Source organism: Pyxicephalus adspersus, chromosome 4 (assembly GCF_032062135.1).
Source record: "Pyxicephalus adspersus chromosome 4, UCB_Pads_2.0, whole genome shotgun sequence".
Classification (NCBI taxonomy): Eukaryota; Metazoa; Chordata; class Amphibia; order Anura; family Pyxicephalidae; genus Pyxicephalus; species Pyxicephalus adspersus.
The window spans coordinates 14,255,150-14,280,752 of record NC_092861.1 but is presented as its reverse complement, the minus strand read 5'-3'; the positions used below and the strand labels follow the sequence as shown (position 1 = coordinate 14,280,752).

At 40.0% G+C, this 25,603-nt stretch overlaps 1 protein-coding gene and 1 long non-coding RNA gene across 7 annotated transcripts in view; one reads left to right on the top strand and one right to left on the bottom strand.

Annotated features, from left to right (window-relative positions):
• Window positions 1-25,603, bottom strand: part of ITSN2 (intersectin 2) — a 111,120-nt gene that overhangs the window by 80,334 nt on the left and 5,183 nt on the right. For 5 of the 6 annotated variants that reach the window (XM_072407450.1, XM_072407456.1, XM_072407448.1 and 2 more), the window contains exon 2: window positions 2,537-2,600. In XM_072407450.1, the coding sequence (XP_072263551.1) occupies window positions 2,537-2,579 (43 nt within the window). In that variant the 5' untranslated portion in view covers window positions 2,580-2,600. Of the gene's footprint in view, window positions 1-2,536; window positions 2,601-13,646; window positions 13,671-25,603 lie in introns of those variants that run through there. The other variant, XM_072407451.1, reaches the window with a different exon arrangement.
• On the top strand, window positions 11,567-15,820 carry LOC140328104 (uncharacterized). The gene is made up of 2 exons (XR_011920228.1): window positions 11,567-11,803; window positions 15,516-15,820. It is a non-coding gene; the product is annotated as an uncharacterized lncRNA (long non-coding RNA).

Genomic DNA, 25,603 nt, shown 5'->3' with positions numbered 1-25,603 from the left:
CCAAAGTTAGAAAGTATAGGCTTGTGAGCTAAATTAAATACATTTATTGAAGTCATATCCAGTGCAAGAATCCTGAACCTGTCCAATAACTTTTCTTTTATTAGACTAAGCAAAGCTTGGTCTGAGGAAGCCCTATACCAGAGTTTCTCAATCTAACATGGGGAGCCTCAGATATAACATTTAATTGTTCAGGGAACACCTGCTAATTACTATATCCAAAGCTTACAGTACATCAGAAGGAAAAATGCCTCCCTTATTGCTGACCATTGGGAATATTGTAACCTTACACACAGCCAAAAAGATCATTTGTGTCAGGGGCACACATTGTTCAAGGAACCCCTAGCAACCTCTCCAAAAAACCCAAGGTTTCATGAAACCCTGGTTGAGCCCTGCTCCATAGCCTGCACCACCAAATATCTTCCAGAAAAGATATTTGTTTTACATAAAAAAATTCAAGAATTTCCCATTAAAAAAAAAGGATGCAGCTGTCAACATCAACACATACAATTTTTCTAAATTAGCAATCCTGATGGTGCTTGTATGTAGAAGATTTTGCTGTGAACAGACAACATGCGGTGAAAGGAGCTCTCCATGCAGGTGATACAAGCCATCCTTAAGCTGCAAAAACAGAAAAAACCCATCGAGAAATTGCTACAATATTAGGAGTGGCAAAATCTACAAGTTGGTACATCAAATCAAATCTCTGCCCAAATATTTATGGACGTACCTGTATAACAATTTCAGAAATTTTGGAGGTGGGGTTAGGGGTGTGGATGGGTGTGAGAGGACTATATAACAACTGCAGTTACTTTGTTCCATTATGTTTGTTACTTCTCATTATTATACATATACAGTGTTCTACCTTTTAGCCGGGCGCACCACCTGGCACTTTTCAGTAACCACTTGGCTGTTTTCGGGTTGTTACTGATAAGCTTTACAATACAGGGGCTGGTACCCACCTACAATTTCTTCCCAACCAGCTTACAAAAATGTCTGGGTTGAACACGGTTATAAAAAAACCACACATAAAACACCTTCAGAAGAAAACAAATGATACATTATATACTATACCCTGTGCATGGATATTTACACATTGTATTTATAAAGATTTGAGCCTTTGTGCCTTTAGAGGGAGGCTATGAACATTCCTGATATGTCAAGCAAGTTATTCTTCATGTATTTAAAACTATATTGTTGTTTAACAAAGGTCACTGATGGATAATTGGTAGACTGCCATCTAAGGTCTATGGGTATACCTTGTATCCCTTCCAGCAAACAATTGGTAAATTATAGGCTTCTTGTTCTTGATTGCTCATTATGCTTTTGAAATTTAATTTAAGTAAATATATCTGACTTTGTATTCTATGTTTTAGGCTTGTGTAGAGCCTGCCTACTAGAAATATGTTAATTCATCCATCTAAGGTCCATCCACCATAAAATCTACACTACTGTACTAGACCCAGTGTTATTGATAACACTGGGTCCAGTACAGGGGGGGGGGGGGGGTTGCACGCAAATGCACCCCTGACTGACAGTACAGCAGGGTTGGTGACCACCATGCAAACTTTACTAATAAAGCATGGTCTAGGACCGATCTGAGCAGGTTACCTGACCGTATAATAACAGTTGAACGCCTTATTATTATTCAAAAGGATTTATATAGTGCAAACATATTAAGCAGTGCTGTACATTAAATAGGGATTGCAAATGACAGACAGATACAGACAGTAACACAGGAGGAGGAGAGGACCCTGGCCCGAAGAGCTTACAATCTAGGAACACCTAGGTCATTTTAGATTTGGTCACAAGTCTGTCCAGTAATCTGGCGATTACAGGAAATATTAAGACAAGCCAAGGTTCTTACCCTATCAGCAAGTAAAGGAGAAAAAAATGCTCGCCTCTCAGCTGTGCTCAGCATCTATGCAGAGACTCATAACAAGATGACATCTTTAGCTCCTGCTATACACAAATGTCATGTTGGCCTATCATTTTAGTTAATGATATAAGAAAGAAGTATGGAGACACCTCAACCATTAGATTGTCTGGCTGGAAAAATTAAGAGGATTGCTCCCTGTAATTCAGGGTGACTTTTATGAATGGCCAAGGATAAAGCTAGATAGGGGAAGAAGGTTGAAACAGGAAACATCTTTAATTTTTGACAAGCTTATATTTGCAGCTCAGATATTAAGGATACAGCTTTAACCCTCAGGTACAAAAAGTATACTTATGAATGTACAGATGTGTGCCAAAATTCCATCGTGTGAATATATGGTAAATATATAGACAACTTATGGACTTTTGCAACATTTATTCTATAGGTGTCAGTGCTACCTAATTCTTGTGTTTTCCCCCAGCATTTCCCTTTTCTGTAAGCCCTAGCACCTGCTGAACAGATTTGTCATATATACATACACTATATACACACACACACATTATATATATATATATATATATATATATATATTTACACACACGCATGCCATCACAGAATATAACAGGCTCAGTAGTAAGTGAGAGTGTGTGAAGTTGTACTCACCATTCAGGGCCGTGGGAAAGTGAGGCATGGTGTTCTGCAGCATGTCTTGTTAACTCCGGGCCATCTGCAAACACAACACACAAACACAGGCTTGTTAATAATGCAGCTGCCTGTATTCCAGGGCATGGGCCCTGCTGAGCACAGAAAGACCGCTTCCTAACCACAAATTCTCTCGCTACAGGAAGACAATGAGAGGGTTGCCGGTGTCCACTCGCTCTGTCTATGGAATGGGAAGGGGGGTGGGAGAGGTCACAAACTCGCTGCATGGCAGACGCCAAGGGATCACTGGAACTCGTCTGCCCCGATTTACTGCTGGGAACAGAATCATCCCAACAATCATAAAAGTGCACAATTATATGCTAAAGCAGATTAGAAAAAACTAAAACTAATAACAAAGGTAATTACTTTTTTATGGATTTATGTATGAATACAATTTGGATGACAAGTTTGCTGTAAAATGCAAAAACCAAAACAAACTCATAGAGGGACTGGAAAACAGTGGTTTATAGAAAAACAATTTTTTTTTTCTATTAACCACTGTCAGCAAGTCCCTCCATTTGTTATTTACTTAGATTGCCATATCCCTCATAAATCGTATACTATCATTTAATAGAGAATTAGATACTATATTTTTGTAAATACCAAAAAGACAAGATGTCAGACAGGTAACTTTATAGTTTAAGCAGAACTAAAGTTCCACTTTTAAAATCACACAATCAGGCCGGTCATTATTACAGAAAGGGACAGGTAATGTCCCTTCCGCAATATTCCCTCCTACCTGCATGATCGCTCTGGGTATCCTGCAAAAAGCTGAGCTGCCAGGATACCCAGCATTTCGGGGTTCCCATGCACAGGCCGGGAATGAATGAACTTCCTCATACCTGTGCAGGAAATACATCATCCCAAAATGACAATTAGAATGGTTGAAAATCGTCTAAAAGAAAGAGAAGATGCATTTTTAGTCCCGCATTAAAAATGCTAACAATTGCTCTGTGAAAGAAAAGGTAGATATTCCAAATAATAATTGTAAAAAAGTACATCTCAGAAATAAATTTACAAGGAAAGTTAGAACCCTACAAGACAGAGATTCAAAGAAAACAGGATTTTTAAAGGTACCAACTCAAAGAACTTTTTCTATATAAAAACATCTAAACTTGTATTGACACATTTAAAAAAAAATAATCAACAACTAAAAACAGCATAAAAACACCCACACAGGGCTAATTATAATCAAGGACCTGAAGGGCCACTAGACAAAGAGATACTGCCAAGCAGATATTTGTAAGTTTGTGAGCAATCAGAAGAAATTGAGTATTTTTTTCCACTCAACGCATTTCGCAGAGCTAGCGTGCTTCTTCAGGAGTATCTTAGAGAAAGATTTTTTTGGCTTGTAGCATATATCTCGAAAAATACATACTACATATATATGTAATGTATATGTAGTATGTATATATATATATATATATATATATATATATATATATATATATATATATATATATATATACACACAATATATACATATATACACACAATATATACATATTAGAAAAGTGGGCAATAGCAGCAAAAACAAATCTATGCTATCTTTACTCTGCTATTGCCCACTTTAATAATATTATAAATAATTTAGATGTTTTATATAGAAAAAGAAGCAATATCTCTACATAACAGTCTTTAGAAAATGATTATTTACATTTCTGAATAGACCAGTAAACAACTGATTGAGCTCCAAATGGGTCACCCCGTCATCTCATACAGTCATAATCATCAACATGGAATTATATTTTATGTCAGCTTAAAGCAGTGTTCTTTTTAACATAGGGAAAACTTTGAAATGACTTTCAGGTTTTCAGGGAACCCCAGCCATAATTACTATATCCACAGTTCATAATACATTCTTGTAATGGTCGGAAGGAAGACTGTCCCCTTTACAGATAGCCAAAAACCTCATTGGTGTCAGTGGTCCCTGACCAGAGAGACACAAACTGCTCATTGCTCAAGGAACCCCTAAAAACCTCTGGAGGAACCCTTGCTGAGAAAAACTGGCTCAAAGCATATAGTTCTTTGTCATCGGGATAGAGTGAAGGTAATGTAAAATGTTACAGACGTCCCTGCGACAAGATGTAAGAGGAGACACTTGTTCTGGTGACAGCTGTTCAATGAAGGATTTCCTCTAATTTAGATCAGACTTCCAGTGTTCAACCCAGAATATTTTTTAAGCCAAGTGGTAAGAAAGTGTAGGCGGGTGGCAGGGTGGGTATTGTGACCCAACTCTTCAGTAACCAGCCAAAAACAGCCGGGTGTTCACTGAAAAGTGCCGGGTGGTGCGCCGAGCTAAAAGGGGCTGGGGAGAACACTGGACTTCCACTTTCTTATCCTTGTGTCTAGGAACAGAAGTAAAGGAAAATCTCTACTGAGGTTCTAACAGCCTCCCACATACAGAAATAGAGGAACCCAGTAACAATGTACAGCTAAGGCACAAAACAAATCAAACAGCCTGTGAATAGTCATAGCCCTTACACAATTTACAGTATCTTACAAACATTTTGCATGCAAAGCGCTTTAAAGCCTCGTCAAAGAAGGCTTCTGTTTCTCATCTCCTTAATCTACTGGCCTCTCATCCTGTTGGGATACATTTATGTGGCAAAATGACAATCTAAACGCACATTGTGGATATTGTATCAGTTTATACACTATATAGTCAATCTTTGAACACCTTATCATAAAACCTACAACTTGGCCGGCATCCTTTGCCACAACTATGGCCATAATTATGGAGTTGGCCTCTAGAGTTGGATCAAAAAACCTTGGCACAACTAGCATTCCATTTGATCACAAAAGTGTTCTATAGGATTAGGGTAAAGCTACGTACACACGGCAGATTTTTATCGCCCGATAATCGGCATCGGCCAAATATCGGGCGAAAATCTGCCGTGTGTAGTCGGTGTCGTCCATCGTCCGAACGACCGACCTGCCGGATCCACGGACGACGACCGATCCTAATGAAAGGGAAGGGGGAGAGCGCGCAGCAGGGTGCCGCTCCGTCGCTCTCCCCCTCCCCTCTCCATGAACGGTGCTGTATGTACAGCATCGTTCATGCATCGTGCAGTCCCTTGTCGTTGGAAAAGATCGTGAAAGATCCTTTCCAACGACAAAAATTGCAAGTGTGTACGCAGCTTTAGGACTCCATGAAGGCAGATTATACACACCATAATCCCTAAAACCATGCCTCTAATGCAGTTGGCTTTGTGCCCCGGGATAGACTAATGGAAAACTTTTACCACAATCCTGACAAATGTCTAAAAGGTAATTGTATGCTGTAGCTCCCTTTAAGGTAAACTCCTAAACTCAAAAATATATAGACACAGTGTTCTCCCCAGTCCCATTTAGCTGGGCGCACAACTCGGCACTTTTCATTACCACCCGGCTGTTTTTGGGTAGTTACTGATAAGTTGGGTCACAATACAAGGTCTGCCACCCGCCTAAAATTTCTTCCCACCCGGTTAAAAAAAAATCCTGGGTTGAGCACTGTAGACATGTCCACAATCTTTGCCAAAACTTAGCAAAGATTTCGTTAATTAGTATACTTAGTGGTGACTTTCTCTGTGATTGATATCTTTGGGTGATGTAAAAAAAAAATTACACAGAGAGTGGATATCTCCCATTACTCTTGCAGGTAAACCCCATGATCTAGATGGCAGATAATTTGTACTTGGTATCCCATGGGAGCAATCTGCTGTGACAGGAGACAAGACGGATCATGCATGAAGACACCAGGGTAGACCATTACAAAAGATTGAAGTGGTATACTTATTACAGACAAGTAGAGTACACTTTACATGAAGCTAACAAAGTACTCTGACATGGAAACTACTATATTAGGTGGGAAGGCATTTCAAGATGTAACTGTATAATCAACTAATAAACTAAGCACGAATTGTTAATGACAGAAGTTAGAAGTACTCCTTAGCATACAGTGAGATCTTCCGGTTAGTGAGGTTTCCCTCCACCCAAATTCTTTCCTTCAAAAAAGGAATAACTGCAAGTAAGAAACGTGCTGAGAACATGAAACACTCCACACAGTGAAAGCATTGAGTTCCGGTGCTGGAGAAAGTTACTTGAGGACGGGGAGATATCTTACTTCTCACAACTTTCTAGGACTTATCTATAGGTCAGTCCACCCTGAGACCCGACCCAAAGATTTGAAGAGAGCCGCAGATAAGTAGTCACTGCAGTTCAACTGCAGACATTGTAATGTAATATGGTGCGTGAACATTTTTAACTACATACACAGTGCTCAACCCAGAAAAAAGAAATTTTAGGTGGGTGGCAGTACCTGTATTGTGACCAAACTCTTTGGTAACCACCCAAAAACAGCCAGGTGGGTGCTGGAAAGGCAATTTTAGCCCAGCTAAAAGTGCCTAGGGAGAACCCTGATACACCAAAAAACATTCACATTTTGAGTTTAAAGATACACATTACAGGTTTCTTTGATTCTAACCCCAAATGAAAAAAAGGAAAAAAAAGTTCATGAGCAGCTGCACAATACGTAGCTAAAATCAGGACAGCTTTATTTGCTACAGGTTTTTAATTTCATTGCGGGACACACATACCCCTGCTAGACAGACCAAACAATACATGTTGGCCAAGTTCCAAATCCCATCCAGTAATTGGACATATAAGGAGCAGAAGAATACTAAAAAGTCATCTCTGTTCTCCTCTCCTGTCACCACATGAGGACAGCTGCCTGGTTCCATATGCTAGCCCTTACCTGACCTACTTTTGGGTAATATTGCAGCAGATTACCAAAACAAGGCGAATAGAAAGTTAAAATATAGTAACACTAGATACAATTAGTAAAAACAGTTTCTGGTGTTTGATTGCCAACACGCCAACGTAACGGAAGGTGCAATTACAAGTCTAACATTTAAGGTGGATTATTTGCATTATAAGATAATTAAGAAAATTCTGATTTTATGTCAATAACCTACTACTATCCCTGCCACTGAAGGCAGGGATCTCTACCACTACTCCTTCCAAAGACAGGGCACCATCCTTCTCACTGGTATCGACCATGGGGCATTTTTATATTCCCACCCAGTAATTGAAAGCAAGAGAAGAAAAGCAATGTGACAATGACAAAATAGTTTACTGCAAAAAGTGCAGATTAGCAAACTAGGCTAAACAACTTAACTGAGCTACTGATGAAAAAAAACTTTAAAGCAACTCAAAATTCAATAAAGTATGCAATACATATCCAAAGCATTCCCAGAAAGCTTTAGGAAGATTAGGGTTGTCAATATCACGGCCTGTTTCACCATATGGATTCCTCAGGGGAGGGAAGAGACTTGACTAGACATATAACACAATATAAGATACAGATATAAACAAAACTTCTTAAAACCACACAATAGATGCATTTAAATCCATTCATATAAACATTAAAAATATTCCCACTTACCCTGAAACTTTATTACTACTTTTGTCAGGGCATTTTTTACTTTCACTGACAATTCTGGCTCTCTTAAAAGACTGTGAACTGGACTGGACTGTGAACTGTGAACTGAACTTTGTTTAGAAAGTTTGGGGATCCCCATCCTATGGTCTCCAGAATGAAGATCCCCCCCCCCCCCTCACATAGAAAAGAAATGCAATTAATTTGCTTGTTACTGAAGATTTTAGGCCTTAATAATATTAATAATTCTCCGAACCCAGTAAAGGAAGTAGGGGAAACTGGAGAGTCTTTCAGTCCCCAGCAGTAGGTCACATTCTTAAAGTGGGTGGGGAACAGTGTTTGATATCACAATGGCACTAAAGGAAACAAAAAATGCATATATATATATATATATATATATATATATATATATATATATATAAATACCTGTCACACTCAAGGCTAATTGTTATACAAGCCAACATGAAGCCAGGATTTCCCCCCCAAAGATTTACTATTTTTATCATGATTTCTGCCTGAGCAAAGGGCATGAAGATGCTGCCCATATAATCATTTCCTAGACAGGACAGGCAATAGAAGAAAGGATCTAACTGGTTGCTATAGTTAACATCATTATTTTCTAGCCAACTAATATTAAACTATAGCCACACACAACACATAGACATGTGGTTGCCTTTATGTTCTTCTAAGACCCAAAGGTCAAATAGTACTTCTGAGCCATTTTTTACTCTGCACCATGCCATACCTAGGAATGCATTTTAGGCTCATTGCCCAAAATTGGGACCGTGGATGGCTCAAAGCCAATCATTACCACAGAAGCTTTAAATGAACTACCCACACACGATTCACATTATAAAATGTCCTAGGTGCTTAACTATGCACCAAATGAGGAATACCTATTCTCCAATTAAAACCCATCCTCCCCACTACTAGTCTTTATTCCAATAGCTCTTTTCAACTGCTGCAACACAATGTAAAAAGCGGTCTTTAGATCTGCAAAATATTTTACAGAATAAAGCACACGTGCAATAATTGTTGTTAGAAAGGATCTTTTCGGTATTTTCCAACGACAAAAGCCTGAAAGATGCATGAATGAGTGCTGTACATATAGGGACGTTCCGCTCTATGGGGGGTAGACGGAATGGCACCCCGCTGCGCTCTCCCCCCTCACTTGCATTACAATCGTTCCTCATTTCAGGATCCACCAGGACCGTTCCATGAACGACGAGTGCTGTGTACACACGCCAGATTTTCGTCCGATATCATCCCCGAGGTGATCATCAGACGAGAATCATTTGACGTGTGTACATAGCCTTAGACCTTCACTTTCTACACCCCTTTTGGATCTCATGTGCCTGAAGGCCAGACTTCAATATGTTGGATATATTGATGATTTACTAATGTACATATTCCCTCATTTGGTATTCTCCAACGAAAATCCATCAGATAAGGATAAGCTGAATTTGATACTAAAATTTGGGCAAATCAGGCTGCTCATCCCTAGTCCTTGCCTTCTTCGTGGACTACAATGAGCACCCACACATAGAAGAGGTTCCTTCATGTCCTCTCCACTGCTATGTATGGAACTTCAAACCCACCTCGTGGTGCCTGGAACAAGTGCACCCTAATGCATTGTGCAACATATTCCAATCCGGTTAGCTTACATTCTTGCATTCCTACTCAGTGATTTCTGGTGTGTATCTCTAATGTATAAAATTTGCCTGGCCTTTAAGGTAAATGACTTGCTGCAACAGAACCGAAACCTATAAGAACTACAAATAAAAACATTCTTCTCTGCTCATGCCTGGTGTCCTCTATATGACAGTGACAGAGCCATTTCAAGTGTTAAATCCTGGCACTGTCTGGCCTTCACAGTCTCCACATTACTGCTGCCAAGGAGATCTGCCAACTGCTGGGCACAGTGCCTTCTATTGTGTACAGGCAGACTGGCATTTGGTTGGCTACTCTATTGTTGCTGTGCAAGTATTTAAAGCACAACTTCAGAGAACAAAAAGAACGATTATCCCAGTGATAGGTTTATTCATCGGTAAAAAAATAATTACCTACGAATAAAAGTGCTGCTCATATAACTGCACAAAATCTTTCAGCTCCCCTATGTGCTCCTTGAAAGAAAGACATCCTAACCGAGCTAGAGGATTTCAATAGAAGCACCATATACCAGCTTCAAGTTCAGATCACACTTGGAATGAGGTTTAAAAAAGGGGCCTGTACAGTAAAACTCTATTAGCTTCAACACTGCACCCCAGCTGGCGCTAGTGGCTTTAATAAGTCATCTGCAAACCTCTGTTTAGCCTTATTATGAATACAGCACAAATAAAAGACTGCAATGTGAGCAATGAACAAGTAATAGATGATGAAAATAAATAACCTCAAAAATTTAAGAATTGCTATGTTACAGAGAAAATGTAAAAATGTTATTTTGCTTTAGCAATTCCTCGTGAAAAATAGCAGTCGATGTCCTGGTATGTAGCGGTGCTTAGGCACTCCTGTATGTACACTGAAAGTTCTACTTTTACAAATGCTTGATCAGGCCGGTCATTATTGCAGCAAGGGGTATGCCATGCAATAATTTGTTTTTTCATGCCTGTTTGCTTTGGATTACCGGTGACAAAGCTGAGCTGTGCATGCAATCCTTAGTATGTGCCGGGAAGGAATTGGAAGTATGTCATCCCAGTACGAGCAATTATGATGACCAAGAATTGTCCCTAGGAAAAAGGAAGATTGTGGCGTCCCATGATGGTGAGTCGCATAGCTTTAGTTCTGCTATAAAACTGTATACACTGCTGCCTCTGACACCTAGTTTTAAGAGATTTAGGAAAGGTCAATACTGACAAAACAACAAAATTAGGAAATTTCAGACCCTTTCAGACTGCAGTTAACCTCAACTGAACTCAACTTCTGTGTCACGCATTTGAGGTTTGCAGCAACTGCGATGTTCTGAGGAAGTTCACATATAAAAGAAAGCAACTGCTGTAAGATGCGGTTGAAAGTGGTTGCTTTAAAGTCAATAGAAGCAGCTGGATGCAAAAGTGCGGCCAGGGGCAACATGTTGCGTTCAACAACTGGAGCCACAATCCATGTGATTCAGTTGAACGGGAGCAGTTGATCCCAAATCAGACCACTGCAGTCAGTTGCAGGTCTTTAATTACCTTCCTTGGTAGGGATAGCAAAAAAATGCCAAGTTCTACACTCTCCTATGTATTACAAAATGTTAATCTTACTGCTGCGTGTGAACCCATTGGGAAAGGAGATTCCCTTACCAAAGAGAACACTTATGCACAAGTGGGGAAATATTTCCTCATTTGTCAAATAGGAATAAAGATAATCCAGACATTAATGATAAATTGACAGAAAGAACAAATGATTTACAGGCAGCGATTTATCAGAGTTCTATGGGTGCCTTAAGTCAATATACAGCTATGTTAGACTAAAAGCAGTATACAGAAAAACACGGTAGTGACAAATATAGCTTTGTAACTTCCTCTGCAGGAACGCCCCCCCAAATGACAAGTCTTCCCCGGAACAATATATTGTTCTACAGACACGCTGAATCAGTTCATTTGATCGCGGTGCTGTGGACTAAATTACATGTTCCTTAGAAGTTTCTGCACGCATCTCATTTCCACATTAAATGTAGCTTGAAATGTTTGTACATATATGCAGCTGCTCAGCCACAAAGTCTGGCTCCTCCGCGAGCCCATCAAGATGAAGAACGTCAACAAGAAGTAAGATGATGACATGATGTTCACAACAAAGTCCAACCTACAAAGCTCTCTGTATTCTTGCTGGTAAGAGACATTGTGGAATTGTATTTGGCTTAAAGTAAAACTATAACTGAAATAATAAGGAATATGAGGAATCCATACTCCTAAGAGGAATCCAATCCTAAGAATTGTTGGTAATAATCAAAGTTTTGGTGATAAAGAATTTACCCAGCTGGTTAAATCACAAAATGATTTCCCCATCCATTTGCAGGTCTTCCTGTGAATGAGCCCAATGCTTTTGTTTGCTACATGATGTACATTGCCGTCAATGCCAAGCAAAGATGGTGGATGGTCTTGGCACTCTCACTTGTCTCACGCAAATCTTACTTTTCATTCTCAGGGAACTATTTGCTTTTTGATTCAGCCTTAAGCTGGCCATAGAATGATCAAATCAGCATGAACAGCTTGAAGGTCCCACAAAGTCTCCCGGAGATATTTTACCCTAAACCCCAGTTGCCAGTTGCACCAGTACGCCAACTAAGCACACAATATGACTGTGCAATCTCATTTATATTTCCCATCAACTATGTAGCACAATGGCATGCCTGATGGAGTATAATTTATTGGGCCATTATATAGGTCCTAATATTATATACATTTTGATTGCATAGTTACATTGTAATGTGCATGAAGAACTTAGGCCAATACAGGGAGGAAAAGTTGCATGCAGACAGTCCCAAGGGAGGGAGGGAGGCAATGGAGATCTGTAAGGATTTTCTAGCCTGCCCAGTGTTTACCCTAGGTCCCTTTAGCTGGGTGCACCACCGGGCACTTTTCAGTAACCGCCCAGATGTTTTTGGGTGGTACTGAAGATTTGGGTCACAATACAGGGGCTGCCACCCACCCGCAATTTTTTTCCACTCAGCTTACAAAAAATTCTTGGTTGAACACTGCTGCCTATTAATTTTGTTCCCCAAGGATGCTTTTTTTGAACCATTGTACGTGGCTCTATTGAAGCTTTATGGATGCCCATTCAAATCCACAAGTGACCATGGTAAGCTGGTGCATTACAACAATGCCCGACCATATACAACAAATTTTGAGGGGATGAAAAGGGACAGTTTGTTGTATTTAAGTCTCATAACAATTAATCAAACTAATGCTTTGTAAAGCAGATCTAATAGAGAGAGAAAACTGCTGCAGTGCTCATATGCCAACATGGACTATGTTGATAGGAAGAAAGAGCAAAGCAAGAGAGTATTTAATCTGCTGCTTTTCCTTGCACTATCCAGTTACAAAGTAAAGGACATAAAAAAGGGTCCCCGGCTGATTGCAGGAAAAAAATCAGGTCCTTATTCTTGGCTGTATATCAGAGAAATGTAAACTTTAGGCCAAAATATCCAAAGATGCAAATCTTTGTCAGGTAAAACCGCTCGAATATATATTTTTTGTTGTGTTTCAGTAATAATATAATAAAGGGTTTACAATAGGTAGCCACATCCAATCAAAATACTAAAATGTGCAATGGTTCATCCTCTAAGAAAAGTTACCATGAAAACAAGGAATAAGCCATCTACTGGCCAATTACAATCTTGGAGCCTTCATTGGTCCACTGCCCAATGATTAAATCACTAATAAACTGTGCCACCCTCTAATCAATAGGAGTCTTTAATCATTGTGTTCACAAAAATAAACTACCAGCCAACGAGAACATCATTAGATCAACTTCTAAAGTATGCCGATAGGATGGTGCCATTCTAAAAAAATCAATAGAAGCCTTGGAACATGTGTGTCTTGCAATACCATGATCAGAACACCTACAGGGATAACCTACCTGAAACATATTAAAAAATGCACCTGTAATATCCCAATACTGAACAAATTAGGAATAGAAAGACAAAACATAAAAATATTACAACTGACCCACCTGATCCCGATACTCTGCTTGCCTAGATGTCATGATGAAGAATTCTGCTAGCTAGAAGTATCCATTCTGCATGTGAATGTGGTTTTAGAGAAAAAGCCTTGTACAGAACCATGCGTCGCTTCCCGAGCTCTCAGCACAGCTAGTGATCGAGCAGCTGCTACAACACGCACAGAACTTCATAGCAGATTATTGGATTGGGTGGAACCATTGCCTGCAATCACCAGCACAATACAAACCTCTGCCACCATCCTCTCCCTTTACATTCACCCTATCCTTGCTGACATGTACGTCTTCGGCTTGATTTTTCACTTAAACATAGAAGCCTTAGCTGATAATCTTAAAACATTATTACAATATGCAAAACTGCAAGAGTAAGAGCATGTGTGCCAGTGCTGGCTCCACAACCAATCATTTTCTTACCTACCCTAAAATTAGAAAAAAAGGTGAATTCTCTGTAATCCTTTAGTCCTTCTCTATAATACGGTCCAAGAACAATATGATGAATCTGAGCTGCCTTTAGAAACCAATAAACTTCAAGCTGTCATTTTTCCATGCATAGTATAAAAATAAAGGCTTCTGTGCTGTCCTCTTGTAGCGCTTTATCGTAGATGGGTTACAGGGTTTTATTAGAGCAGGCTTTCATTTAAACCCTCAGCGTGGTATAACTATTTTTATAATGAACTGCAAACTGTACATTAAGATAAAATTTCAGCATGCAATATAGCAGTTACTGATGAAGCTACACTAAAGTGCGCTACAATGCAGATAACACGTGTTGTGGTGCACGGAGTTAAGAAAAGTCAGACAGGTCTAGTCTTTTTCAGGTACTCTGGAATGTAATAGTGAGATGGAGCCCAAGGATGGGCTATCAATGCAAAGCAACAAACCAAAATACAGAACAAAGTCACACAGTGCAGACCCACTGTCACCTTCTCCATGGAGCACTGCGATGCAGCAAGCTGCAGTACCATGCGTGTTTTACAAAGATGTATAGGGAGTAGAAGAGGCCACAGCATGCTCTCCATTCCTAACTAGCAGTTACATTACATACAAACAGGTGAGAGTTTTGAATTTCTGTTTGCCCAGATGGGACCAAGAATGCTATATTCTAAACTTTAAAACTTAAAAGCATGATACTGCCACCGCAATGCTTTACTGTGGGGTTTGGTCATGAAAAGTGTTGTTTTTGCACCTAAGGTACCTTTTGGAACCTCCTTCTATCAGACCATAACACATTTTCCACACATGCTTCTGGGGGACTTGATTGATGTATATCTTGCAACTTTTAGCCTGGCCTGGATGTTTTTCTTTGTAAGAAAAGACTTCTGTCCTACAACCCTATCCCACAGTTCAGACATCACCAAAAGAACAAAATCCCCACAGTGAAGCATGGTGGTGACAGTATCAAGCTTTGGGTTCCATTTCTTCAGCTGGAACCGGGGCTTTAGTGAAGGGAATTATGAACAGTTCCAAATACTAGTCAATATTTTGGGCCAAAAACTACAGGCTTCTGCATGACAATGACCCCACACATACATCCAAATCAAGAAAACAATGGCTTCACCAGAAAAAAGTTAAAGTTTTGGAATGGCCCAGCCAGAGCCCCAACCTAAATCCAATAGAACATATGTGCGGTAACCTGAGGAGTGCTGTGCACAATTTGTCACAATCTGACAGATTTAAAGCTTTTGCAAGGAAAAGTGGGCAAATGTTGGCAAGTCAGGTTGTGCCATGCTGATAGAATCCCACCCAAGAAAACTGAATGCTGCAATGAAATTAAAAGCTGCTTGAACATTGTATTAGATTTAAGGATTAAACTTATGCAATCAGCTTTTTAATGATTTTTGTTATTTATGTTTCCCCTAACAGATTTCCTGTTTTTCAATTGAATTGTTCATGCTGTTGTGACAGGTGGAAAGGTAGGGCAGCAACATTTGGCACACAAGTAAATGTAGTGCCCCAGGCCCCACACAAGCTGGACGAGACCAACTCACTGCCTAGCTAAGAGACCCCATCGACCACCACACCTGGCACCTAGTTTAAGCAACTCCATTTAGTTAAAACTTTGCTTATCTAAAATGAAAAAACCTGGACATCTGTTCACAAATCAAACTTTAACTACATGTAACCAAATAAGGCAACCTAACATGTAATAAAAATTATTCCACAATAAAGACAGCAGCACATTTTATGGTAAACCTGCCATAAAACCAGACACATTAAACATAAGATGTAGAAATCCATAAGAAGCGGTTTCCTCTGTGAAAAATGTCAGAACGATTGGTAGAGATTAAGACAGGTGAAACTCATAGGTACATTTTTTATTTGTAAAGTGAAGCTTTATCCCACCCACTTTACCTTCATTAATTTTATGCACAGCCAAAAGAAAAGGATAATTGCACACAAGTCAAGAAAAGACCTGGTTGACTATACCAACATGTCTTCAGCCATGGCAGCCTTTGCATAAGTATGGTTACATCACATAATTAGATTAAGTATAATTGGTAGGTAACTTACCACATATGATTATTATTAATATTATTAATAAACACCATTTATATAGCGTCAACATATTATGCAGCACTGTACAATAAATAGGGGTTGTGAATGACAGACAGACACAGAAGGAGGAGAGGATCCTGCCCCTAAGAGCTTACAATCTAGGAGGTGGGGGAGGTAAAACACAATAGGAGGGAAGATATGGAGTGGTGGGAAGTAGTGATGGTTTAAGGGACAGTAGAAGACGGGCAGGCAAGTTTGAAAAGATGGGTTTTGAGTGATCCTTTAAATGGGCAAAGAGTAGGAGCAAGCCGAATAGGACAGGTAAGACAATTCCAGAGAGTTGGGGCAGCTCTAGAAAAGTCTTGGAGCCGTGCGTGTGATGAGGTTATGAAGTAGCAAATCTTATTTCTATAGTAGTACAGCAAGGATGCCAACTGCACTGATAAATGGGGTCATGTAGAGACAACTATTCCTTCTTCTGAGAATAGAATCCTGATTTACTAAAGGGGTTGAGAATCTTCAGTCATAAAAGGAGTAAAAAGGAGATGCTTATTTCATCTGCACTTGAGTAAATTCTTTGAACTCATTTAAATCATCAATATGTGACAAATTGATATGCAGCATTCTACACCAATTCAACCTAAAACAATCTTTGCAATAATAACCCAACATGTTAATGCACTAAAAATACTCTCTAGTTCCCTTAAACACTAGTTCATGTTAGAAAAATGCAATAGGAAAGGTTAGGCTCATAGTAGATTCAACCCCTAGCCTGGAATTTATCAGAATAGTTCGGCTCTTGTCTAATGATTAGCTAGCTTTTTCAGCGCCAGGGAGTCCAAATGTCTGGCCGGGTCAGGGGTTACTACTAGCATGACAACCACTAAAAAGTAAATCCATGGCTTTTTCCCCTAAGGTGTCTGCTTCCAGGAGCACTAAAATGTATTTCCATTTGGGAAATATATCCACCACAAACCAGCTTTTCCAGGTTTGTAAGGTTCCAAATTGATGACGGGATCATACGGCCCCTTAGGTTTCCATAACCAGATGCTGAATTAGGACTCCTAGAAACGGAAATTGTAGCAAGCTAGGAACTGATGGCAATTCCAACAAGAAGATGTGTAAAGCTGAGGGGGCATTATTATTATTATTTCTATTACATAGTATTTATATAGCGACGACATATTATGCAGCGCCGTACAAATCCATAGTCATGTCACTGTCCCCACCATAGTCATGTGTCTTTAATTCAGTCTAAGGTCAATTTGGGGTAATCCAATTAACCTAACTGCATGTTTTTGGGATGTGGGAGGAAACCCCCCCAACATGGGGAGACTCTGCAAACTCCATGCAGATAGTTTCCTGGCTGAGATTTAAACCTAGCGCTGCAAAGGCCAGAGTGCTAACCACTGAGCCACCATGCTACCCTCATCTCAGCAGATCCAAGTCAGTACTGGACAGGGAGGATGCATAGACTTTGCATCATAATGGAAGTTTCCAGCCTTGTGTAGGAGTGTCTTCTCCTGAGACTTGTGATCCTCAACTTACCCAGGATCACAATGAGGGAAAGTTTACCAGAAGCTGAGATGCAAACTGAGCATTTTAATTTGTTCCGTTTTTTATTTAACTGTAATTTTCAGGGTCTACAAGATAAGTGGACCACACATTTTAATGCAAGGTCGACCCGGGCCACCTTTGGAGCTGAAGCTACAAGCAGTGTTCTCCCCGGCCCCTTTTAGCTGGGTGCACCACCTGGCACTTTTCAGTAACCACCCGGCTGTTTTTGGGTGCTTATAGAAAAATTGGGTCACAATACTCACCTACAGTTCCTTCGCACCCAGCTGGGAAAAAAAATTCAGAGAAGAATACTGTACAAGACAACAATATCTAAGTGATAGGATATTTGGGAAAAAAACAAATGGATAGGGTTCTAAATGGATGGTCTTTGGCCCCAGGGTTACTCATGTAGGCCTTTACAGGGCACACAGATGATGGTGTCCGGTCCTAACCATTTCCAAACACCATTAGCCTTTGCAGGAAGGCCATTCTTTTGCAGTCAGACCTGACCCAATTTGCAATGCAAAGTATAAATCATTGTGCAGAATTACTAATCAGAGGTGGCATATATAATGATGGAGTATGGTTGCCTCCATGTACATATATAATTATACACTATACACCTGAATATGATTTACTTTAAAGTGATTGGATGTATATGCATGTGAAAAAAATGCAAATATTATGCCTTTAAAAACTTCCTCTTCCCCCCACCATTGATTTTAGTTTGTCTCTGCATTCTCACTACATGTCCTCTTGCTCTAAGTACACAATCGCCGTCTGCAACAACACACCACTGTTCTAATACACACAACTGCATGAAATAAATGTTCATTGCACACATACCTGATGCTGCTCTATGTTCTATAATTAGGGATCCCCCAGGAATTTGCTGCTAATATAAGCAGCGCGTTCTGGCGCAGCACACTGCTGTTCATAGAAAACACATTATGTGAACTGACCACTTCTCATTTGCAATTCTGAGCTGTAAACAGTGCATGCATTAAGCTATGTAGTACTGTTTAACCCTTTCATTGTCACACATGAGGCACCAAAACAAGAAACACACAGCTATCTGGATTACTACAGGAGTATCGCATTGCTGAATAAAACAAGGTAGCCACAAAGAGTGCCTGTGGCGAGGTAGCCATGAACATGTGGCTGCTGTGCACCTCCGTGGTGAAGTAGCTATAAATGTACGAGCTGCCATGTGCCTCCCCAGCGAGGTAGCCATGAATGTACACAGGCTGTAATGAACCTCAATGACAAGGTAGCCATAAACGTACAGCTGCCATGCGCCTCCCTGGCTAGGTAGCCATAAATGTTCAAGCTGCCCTGCACCCCCCCCGGCAGGGTAGCCATGAATGTACAGGCTGTAATAAGACTCCACGGCAAGGTAGCCATGAACATACGGTTGCCATGCACCTACCCGGCGAGGTAGCCATGAGTGTGCAAGCTGCCCTGCGCCTCCATGGCAAGGTAGCCATGAACATACAGCTGTTATGCACCTCCGAAGTAACCATAAATGTACAAGCTGCCCTGTGCCTCCCCAGCAAGGTAGCCATGAACATACAGCTGCCATGCACCTGCCCAGCGAGGTAGCCATGGTCGTACAGGCTGTAATGAGCCTCCACAGTGAGGTAGCCATGAACATACAGCTGTCATGCGTCTCCCCAGCAAGGTAGCCATAAACATACAGCTGTCATGCGTCTCCACGGCAAGGTAGCCATAAACATACGGTTGCCATGCACCTAGCCAGTGAGGTAGCCATGAATATACAAGCTGCCATCCACCTCCCTGACGAGGTAGCCATGAACATACAGCTGCCATAAACCTACCCGGCGAAGTATCCATAAATGTACAAGCTGCCCTACGCCTCCCCAGTGAGGTAGCCATGAACATACAGCTGCCATACACCTACCTGGCGAGGTAGCCATGAATGTGCAAGCTGCCCTGCGCCTTCCCAGCGAGATAGCCATGAACGTACAACTACCACTCCCCATGTCGGGTAAACCAAGGATATATGGTGCCACCCACTTCAATGGCCATAAGCCTCCAAGATAGCCATGAACATACAATTATCATCGTCCTCCATGGTGCATACTTGAAAATCATAAATGTAGTTCATATAACCTTTAGGCCCGATTTACAAAAGCTCTTCAAGACTGGAGATGACAAACTATCATGGAAGAACCTGGGTGATCCAGAAATCTAGCAATGGATTTGGACTGAAAATATTTGCCAACTAATAACATATGATTTTTAGGAAATCCATTCAATGTTACCTGGAACAGCCAGGTTCTTCCATGACAATCTATCTTCTCATTGTATCACTGTACACTTTTTTTTTTGCTGCTAACATGTTCCAAACGAGTAGTGACCGTCACTGAACTTTACCTTTCTTGTAAAATCCAACAAACCTTTTTCCCTCCAGCCCATCATCTTACAAGGCAACTGCAAACTTCAACTTCTACTGTTATAATAGATCTCAGCAAAACTTAACATATTTACATGCCATTTGTCATTATTAGACCGATAGATAAAACTACTTGGATACTTTGACATAGCGAACCATTCCTACATAATAAAATCCTTTTACTGCAGATATCATCACGATACCAAACACAGTGCAGCAAATATTTACATAATAATCCCATATCAAACAGATAGCTATCCAGAAATTGTGTCAGAGAGCAGAAGGAGGACTTAAAGGACAACTACAGAATAGATAACAGCTAACAAGACCATTAAAGAATACACAAAGGAAAAATGTCCCAAAGCCCCCTCTCCAATCTACAACAGCAGCAAATAAATGATAACACCTACAAAGGGAGACCATTTATACATTTACCTTAGTTTTGTCCCTGCTTTTGTACCATCCTTCTGCTGAGATGAGAGAACCGCAAATCTTGCAATACAATGCTATAGCATCTTTGCTTTCCCCAGGACTTTGCTAAAAAGCACCCTTTATCTAGGAGCTGTAGGTACAAGTAAAGTTAGGTTTATCGAGCAACCTATTTCTTCTACATGATTTTTGAGAGTCATTTTCATTCAACATTTTAAAATGAGGGAAGGGACGCTCAGTGATTGTACAGACTTTTGCTACCTTGGTCCATTTGACCATAATTTGCTGAGAGCTCTTATATCTCAATATATAGCCCATCTATTCTATCCACTTCTATTCAGTTTTACCCCTCCGCTTTCTAAGTAAAGTAGTATATTGTGCACAAACAAAGGCATAAGTACATTGCAGAGTGCGGCTCTGGGCTCTGTCTGCACTCTTCCAAGCACACAAAACAATGTTGCTGAATGGGCCAAGACTGTTCCAGATGCTCCAGGCTTTGCTTTGTACCAGCAAAATAAATTCAGTAATGTAATAAAAGACAATGGCAGATGGACTTTGTGTCTTTTGCACCAGTAGTTTTATAAATAGCACTACTAAAAAAATACTGCAATGCAAGGCATCAAAGGTTTACTGTAATTCCTCTCCCCCAAATAGGATTTAGCCCAAATTTTAGAGACTGGGAAGAGGAACCTTTAAAAATGCAACTGGATAATTTTGCAGTAAAAATTATTATTGCACAGTATTTATATAGCATTGACATATTATGCAGCTCTGTACAACGTCCATAGTCCTATCACTAGCTGTCGCTCAAAGGAGCTCACAATCTAATGTTCCTACCATAGTCATATGTCATTAATACAGTCTAAGATCAATTTTTGGGGGGAAGCCAAATAACCTAACCACATTTTGGAACGTGGTAGGAGATCTATGCAACACGGGGAGAACCTGCAAACTCCATGCCGAGATACGAACCAGGGACCTAGCGCTACAAAGACCAGAGTGCTAACCACTGAGCCACCATGCTGCAAAATCTGGTGATCTGGTCAGAGAGCAAAAGAACAAAGTCACGGTGCTGAAGATTTGTTCCACCTCCATGTGACTCAATGAGCTCTGTAAATAGGGAGAGGGTGAAGTGTTCTGTAGTCCAAATATACTATGGTGGTAATGCTACTGCTTTATGTATACAGCATTGCCACCCTAGGACAAGAATTACATAAGTTGTGGGTCACCAAGTAAAAAATAAAAGGGGTAAAAACTAATGCAGCCATAATATCCAAGAAATGGTAAAACCCATACATTTTTGTTTTTGGGTTTAGATACATTTAACCCTTCATACTGCAAACACAATTATAGCAGCACAGTTTTCACACACGTGCAATGATAACCGGGTTCCAGGAATAGCACAGTTGGAATGTTTATGGCTGGCATGTATTCTGTGCTTATTTCTACACACAAGCCCCAACCCCTGGCATGCAGGAAGAATGACTCATGTACATAATTACAATATGTTTTTGTTCACTCCTGTTATAACCTGTAAATACAGCAAGTTATCATTATAGTCTTCTTACTACTTCTATACCTGCTATGACCCTTATATATTACAAGACTTTCACCAACGCCAATTCTCTGCTGTTTACATAACACTAGAAATCGGAAAGGCAGGCTTCGGTGTGAACTGGAAATGAAGCGTTCTGATGTCAGGGAGATCATCCGATCAGCTCTACTATTTCCATCCCGGTGTGGCTGTAATGTACCAAACCATCCTGCTAACCATCCTGGTTATCTGTGACCCCTTAGCTTGTTATCTAGGAGAGCGAGTCCTGAACACACCCACTGCAAGCCTAATGTAAGATATAAATATAGATATGAAGATATAAAGCACTAGTTTAATAGTCAGAAATCTGGAGATCCAGAAAAAATGGACTCTAGATATTATTTTAATGTTTTATAGTTCCTGGCATCCTCATCTTCTATATGGAACTGGTTCATACACTGTGCCTCAACCTGGTACAATTACTTGTCTTCGTAAATTATTGTGAAAACATCTATGGCTATTGGCACGAAGAATATAATAATATGCATGCAAAAAAAAAAAAAAAAACCTTGCATACCTCCCAAGTTTTGGAGAAAGGTAAGAGGAACATTTTAAGCTGCAACTGGATAATCTTGCAGTAAAAATTATTATTATTACACAGTGTCTATATAGTGCTGACATATTACGCAGGGCTATACAAAGTCCAGTCATGTCACTAACTGTCCATCAAAGGGGCTCACAATCAAATGTCCGTACCATAGTCATATGTCATTATTATAGTCAAAGGTCAATTTGGGGGAAGCCAAATAACATTTTGGAATGTAAGAGGAAACCGGAATACCTGGAGCAAACCTACGCAAACACGTGGAGAACCTGCAAACTCCATGCAGATAATGTACTGGCTGAAATTCCAACCTGAGACCTAGCACTGCAAAGGCCAGAGTGCTAACCACTGAATTTATCATTACAGGCACATGATACTCCCATAAAAATGAAAAAGTATTTCATTCAAAAATGAAAAAGTAATTAATAGTTAAACAAAAAGTTTTATTTGCAACACGCTTTTTTATAAAATCAATAAAGAATGAATGGCAGCGCAGAGCTTTCCAGTATACCTACGTCACACATCCTGGGAGAATCTTGGGTGCTCCTTTTGCGCATGCCTGAGCATCTCAAGCATGCGCAGAAGGTGCCTTTTCATGCAAAGAGAAAATTTGCCGATCTCACACGTGTACAGTGAGATCAGCACGTTTTTTTTCCCCATCCTACGTCACCCGATCTCGAGCCTGGATCGCGTGACATAGGATAAAGAACCAGGAACAAGAGGAGAAAATGGCACTGGCCGGAGTGACGCGGGGCCCAATCAAAGACACCCAAGGAGGGATCGGACTATCCTGCGGTATTGAAGGGAAGTATATATATTTTTATGAGTTTTATATAACTTATATAAGTTCCAAGGGATATCCGTCCTTCAACTCCCCTCAATAATTATGACCTGGAGATATATTTTGCCTCACGGCCAATAAACGGCATCTTATTATAAAATGTGACACCATGACATGAATACAGTGATGTGTCCCAAATAAAGAATAGCGATAGCAATAAAGGACCAAGTGGGCTATAGAGTCCGCCTGCTGATTGCACCATTGGAGCGTTGGGACCTTCTTATCATTGCTGCTTTCTAAAACTACAAACATTTACACCAGGCCCAGACACATTTGTAAAAATGGTAAAGCAACTCAAAAGATGAAGAACAGCAGTCACACTCAAAACATTATTAAAATCTTTCATTGTGCTGCATTTATTAAAGCTCTCCAAGCCTGGATACTATCATAGGAGAACCTGGGTGATCCAACAAAGCTTGAAAGAATTTCTTAAAACTCATTTGGGTAACAGTTGACAAATGTTTTTAATCCAGGATCCGATCTATTCCAGGTTTGCTTAATCATCCAGGTTCTCCCATGATATTCTATCTTCTCAAGTCTTAAAAGGCTTTAATAAATCAGAGCCAATGCCTAGCACATGGCTTTATATCACAATCAAGTTTATTTTGAAAAATGTTCAATACTTTCAGCTGAACTAAACACAAATATTTGTACAAATATGTCCACTAAACTACCGGTAATTAATAAACCATTAACCCCTATAACTAGCACCACACAACTTTACAAAGGTTTGTGTATTCCGAACTTGTAAAACCTCTACAGTAAAGTTATCATTCATGACAAACATATCACAAATTGAATACTAAACTGAAAAACAAAAATTTGACTGCAGCTTTAGATACGGTGACTGCATTAGTTTTTTACTCATGCAGACTAACATTTTTAGCAAGTACAGAAAATACCAGATGATCAGTGTTCTTGTCATTTCCAGCGAGCAAACAATGAATGTTATCTTGTGTGAAGTAATAATCCCATCATTATTCATATTATAGAGATGAACAAAAGGCTGACATATTTCTAGTCCAGCCTGTGTGACAACCCGGCCTTCTTATGGCAATCTTCAGTATTCCACAAGCTGGCAGGGATCCTCGGTAAGAAAATACAACTCCATGGATCCTGGGTGGGACTAAAAATATTGCATTTTGCTTTTGTGCACACCTGACTTTTCCCAGAAGCCACGCACAGTACAGAAATCATTATTAGAGCCATAGACAGGCATTGGCAGCAATGTAATAGTTAACATTATTTTAATGACACAAGTACACTCATTCCTCCAAACAGGTCTTGCTGGTGCTACATCTGGAGCACAGTGCATGTGTCATTCACAGGTTTGACGTGCTCCGCAGCCAAAAATACACACCCCTACCTGTCCAAAACAAGAAAGAGATCCACAACATATTGTATTATCCTCTGCATAATCCAATAGAGATCTGAATATTGAAAATGAAAGACGTGTCATGCTCGCAGCCAATCAGACTCACCAGTCAGGTCTGGCCATATAACAATTTATATATCAGTGATTATTATTATTAGACTGCTTAGAATATAAGTAAAATGAAGCCCACAAAACTACAGCTGGGAACCTTCTGCATCTGTATGGGGTATTAAAAAGATACATTGTACTTTCCAGGTGACTTGTCACCAAAAAAGTGTGAATATATGCTAGTATAATACACACACATATACACTGTGATACTAGGATTACTACAACAAGGGGAAAGATGGCAAAGCCACAATAGGGCGCCACGGACCCTACAGAGGGCGCCACGGACCCTACAGAGGGCGCCACGGACCCCTTGAGCAATGAGAAGTTTGTGATTCCTTTGAATGATTTCACAAGCATAACTTATATCACAATAGTATCCAGACATGTAAATCATTTCCTTACACATACGCTATCACATAACCTGATTTATTAATCAATTAAGAATTAATTTCTATTTCATTTATAGAACCCAATCCTTACCCTATAAAGCACAGCTGTTCAGTAATTATCTACTCATCGTATGTCATTACTTTAATATCATTTATTGTTTTATTCATATATGTTATAAAACTTGTATTGCAGAATTTA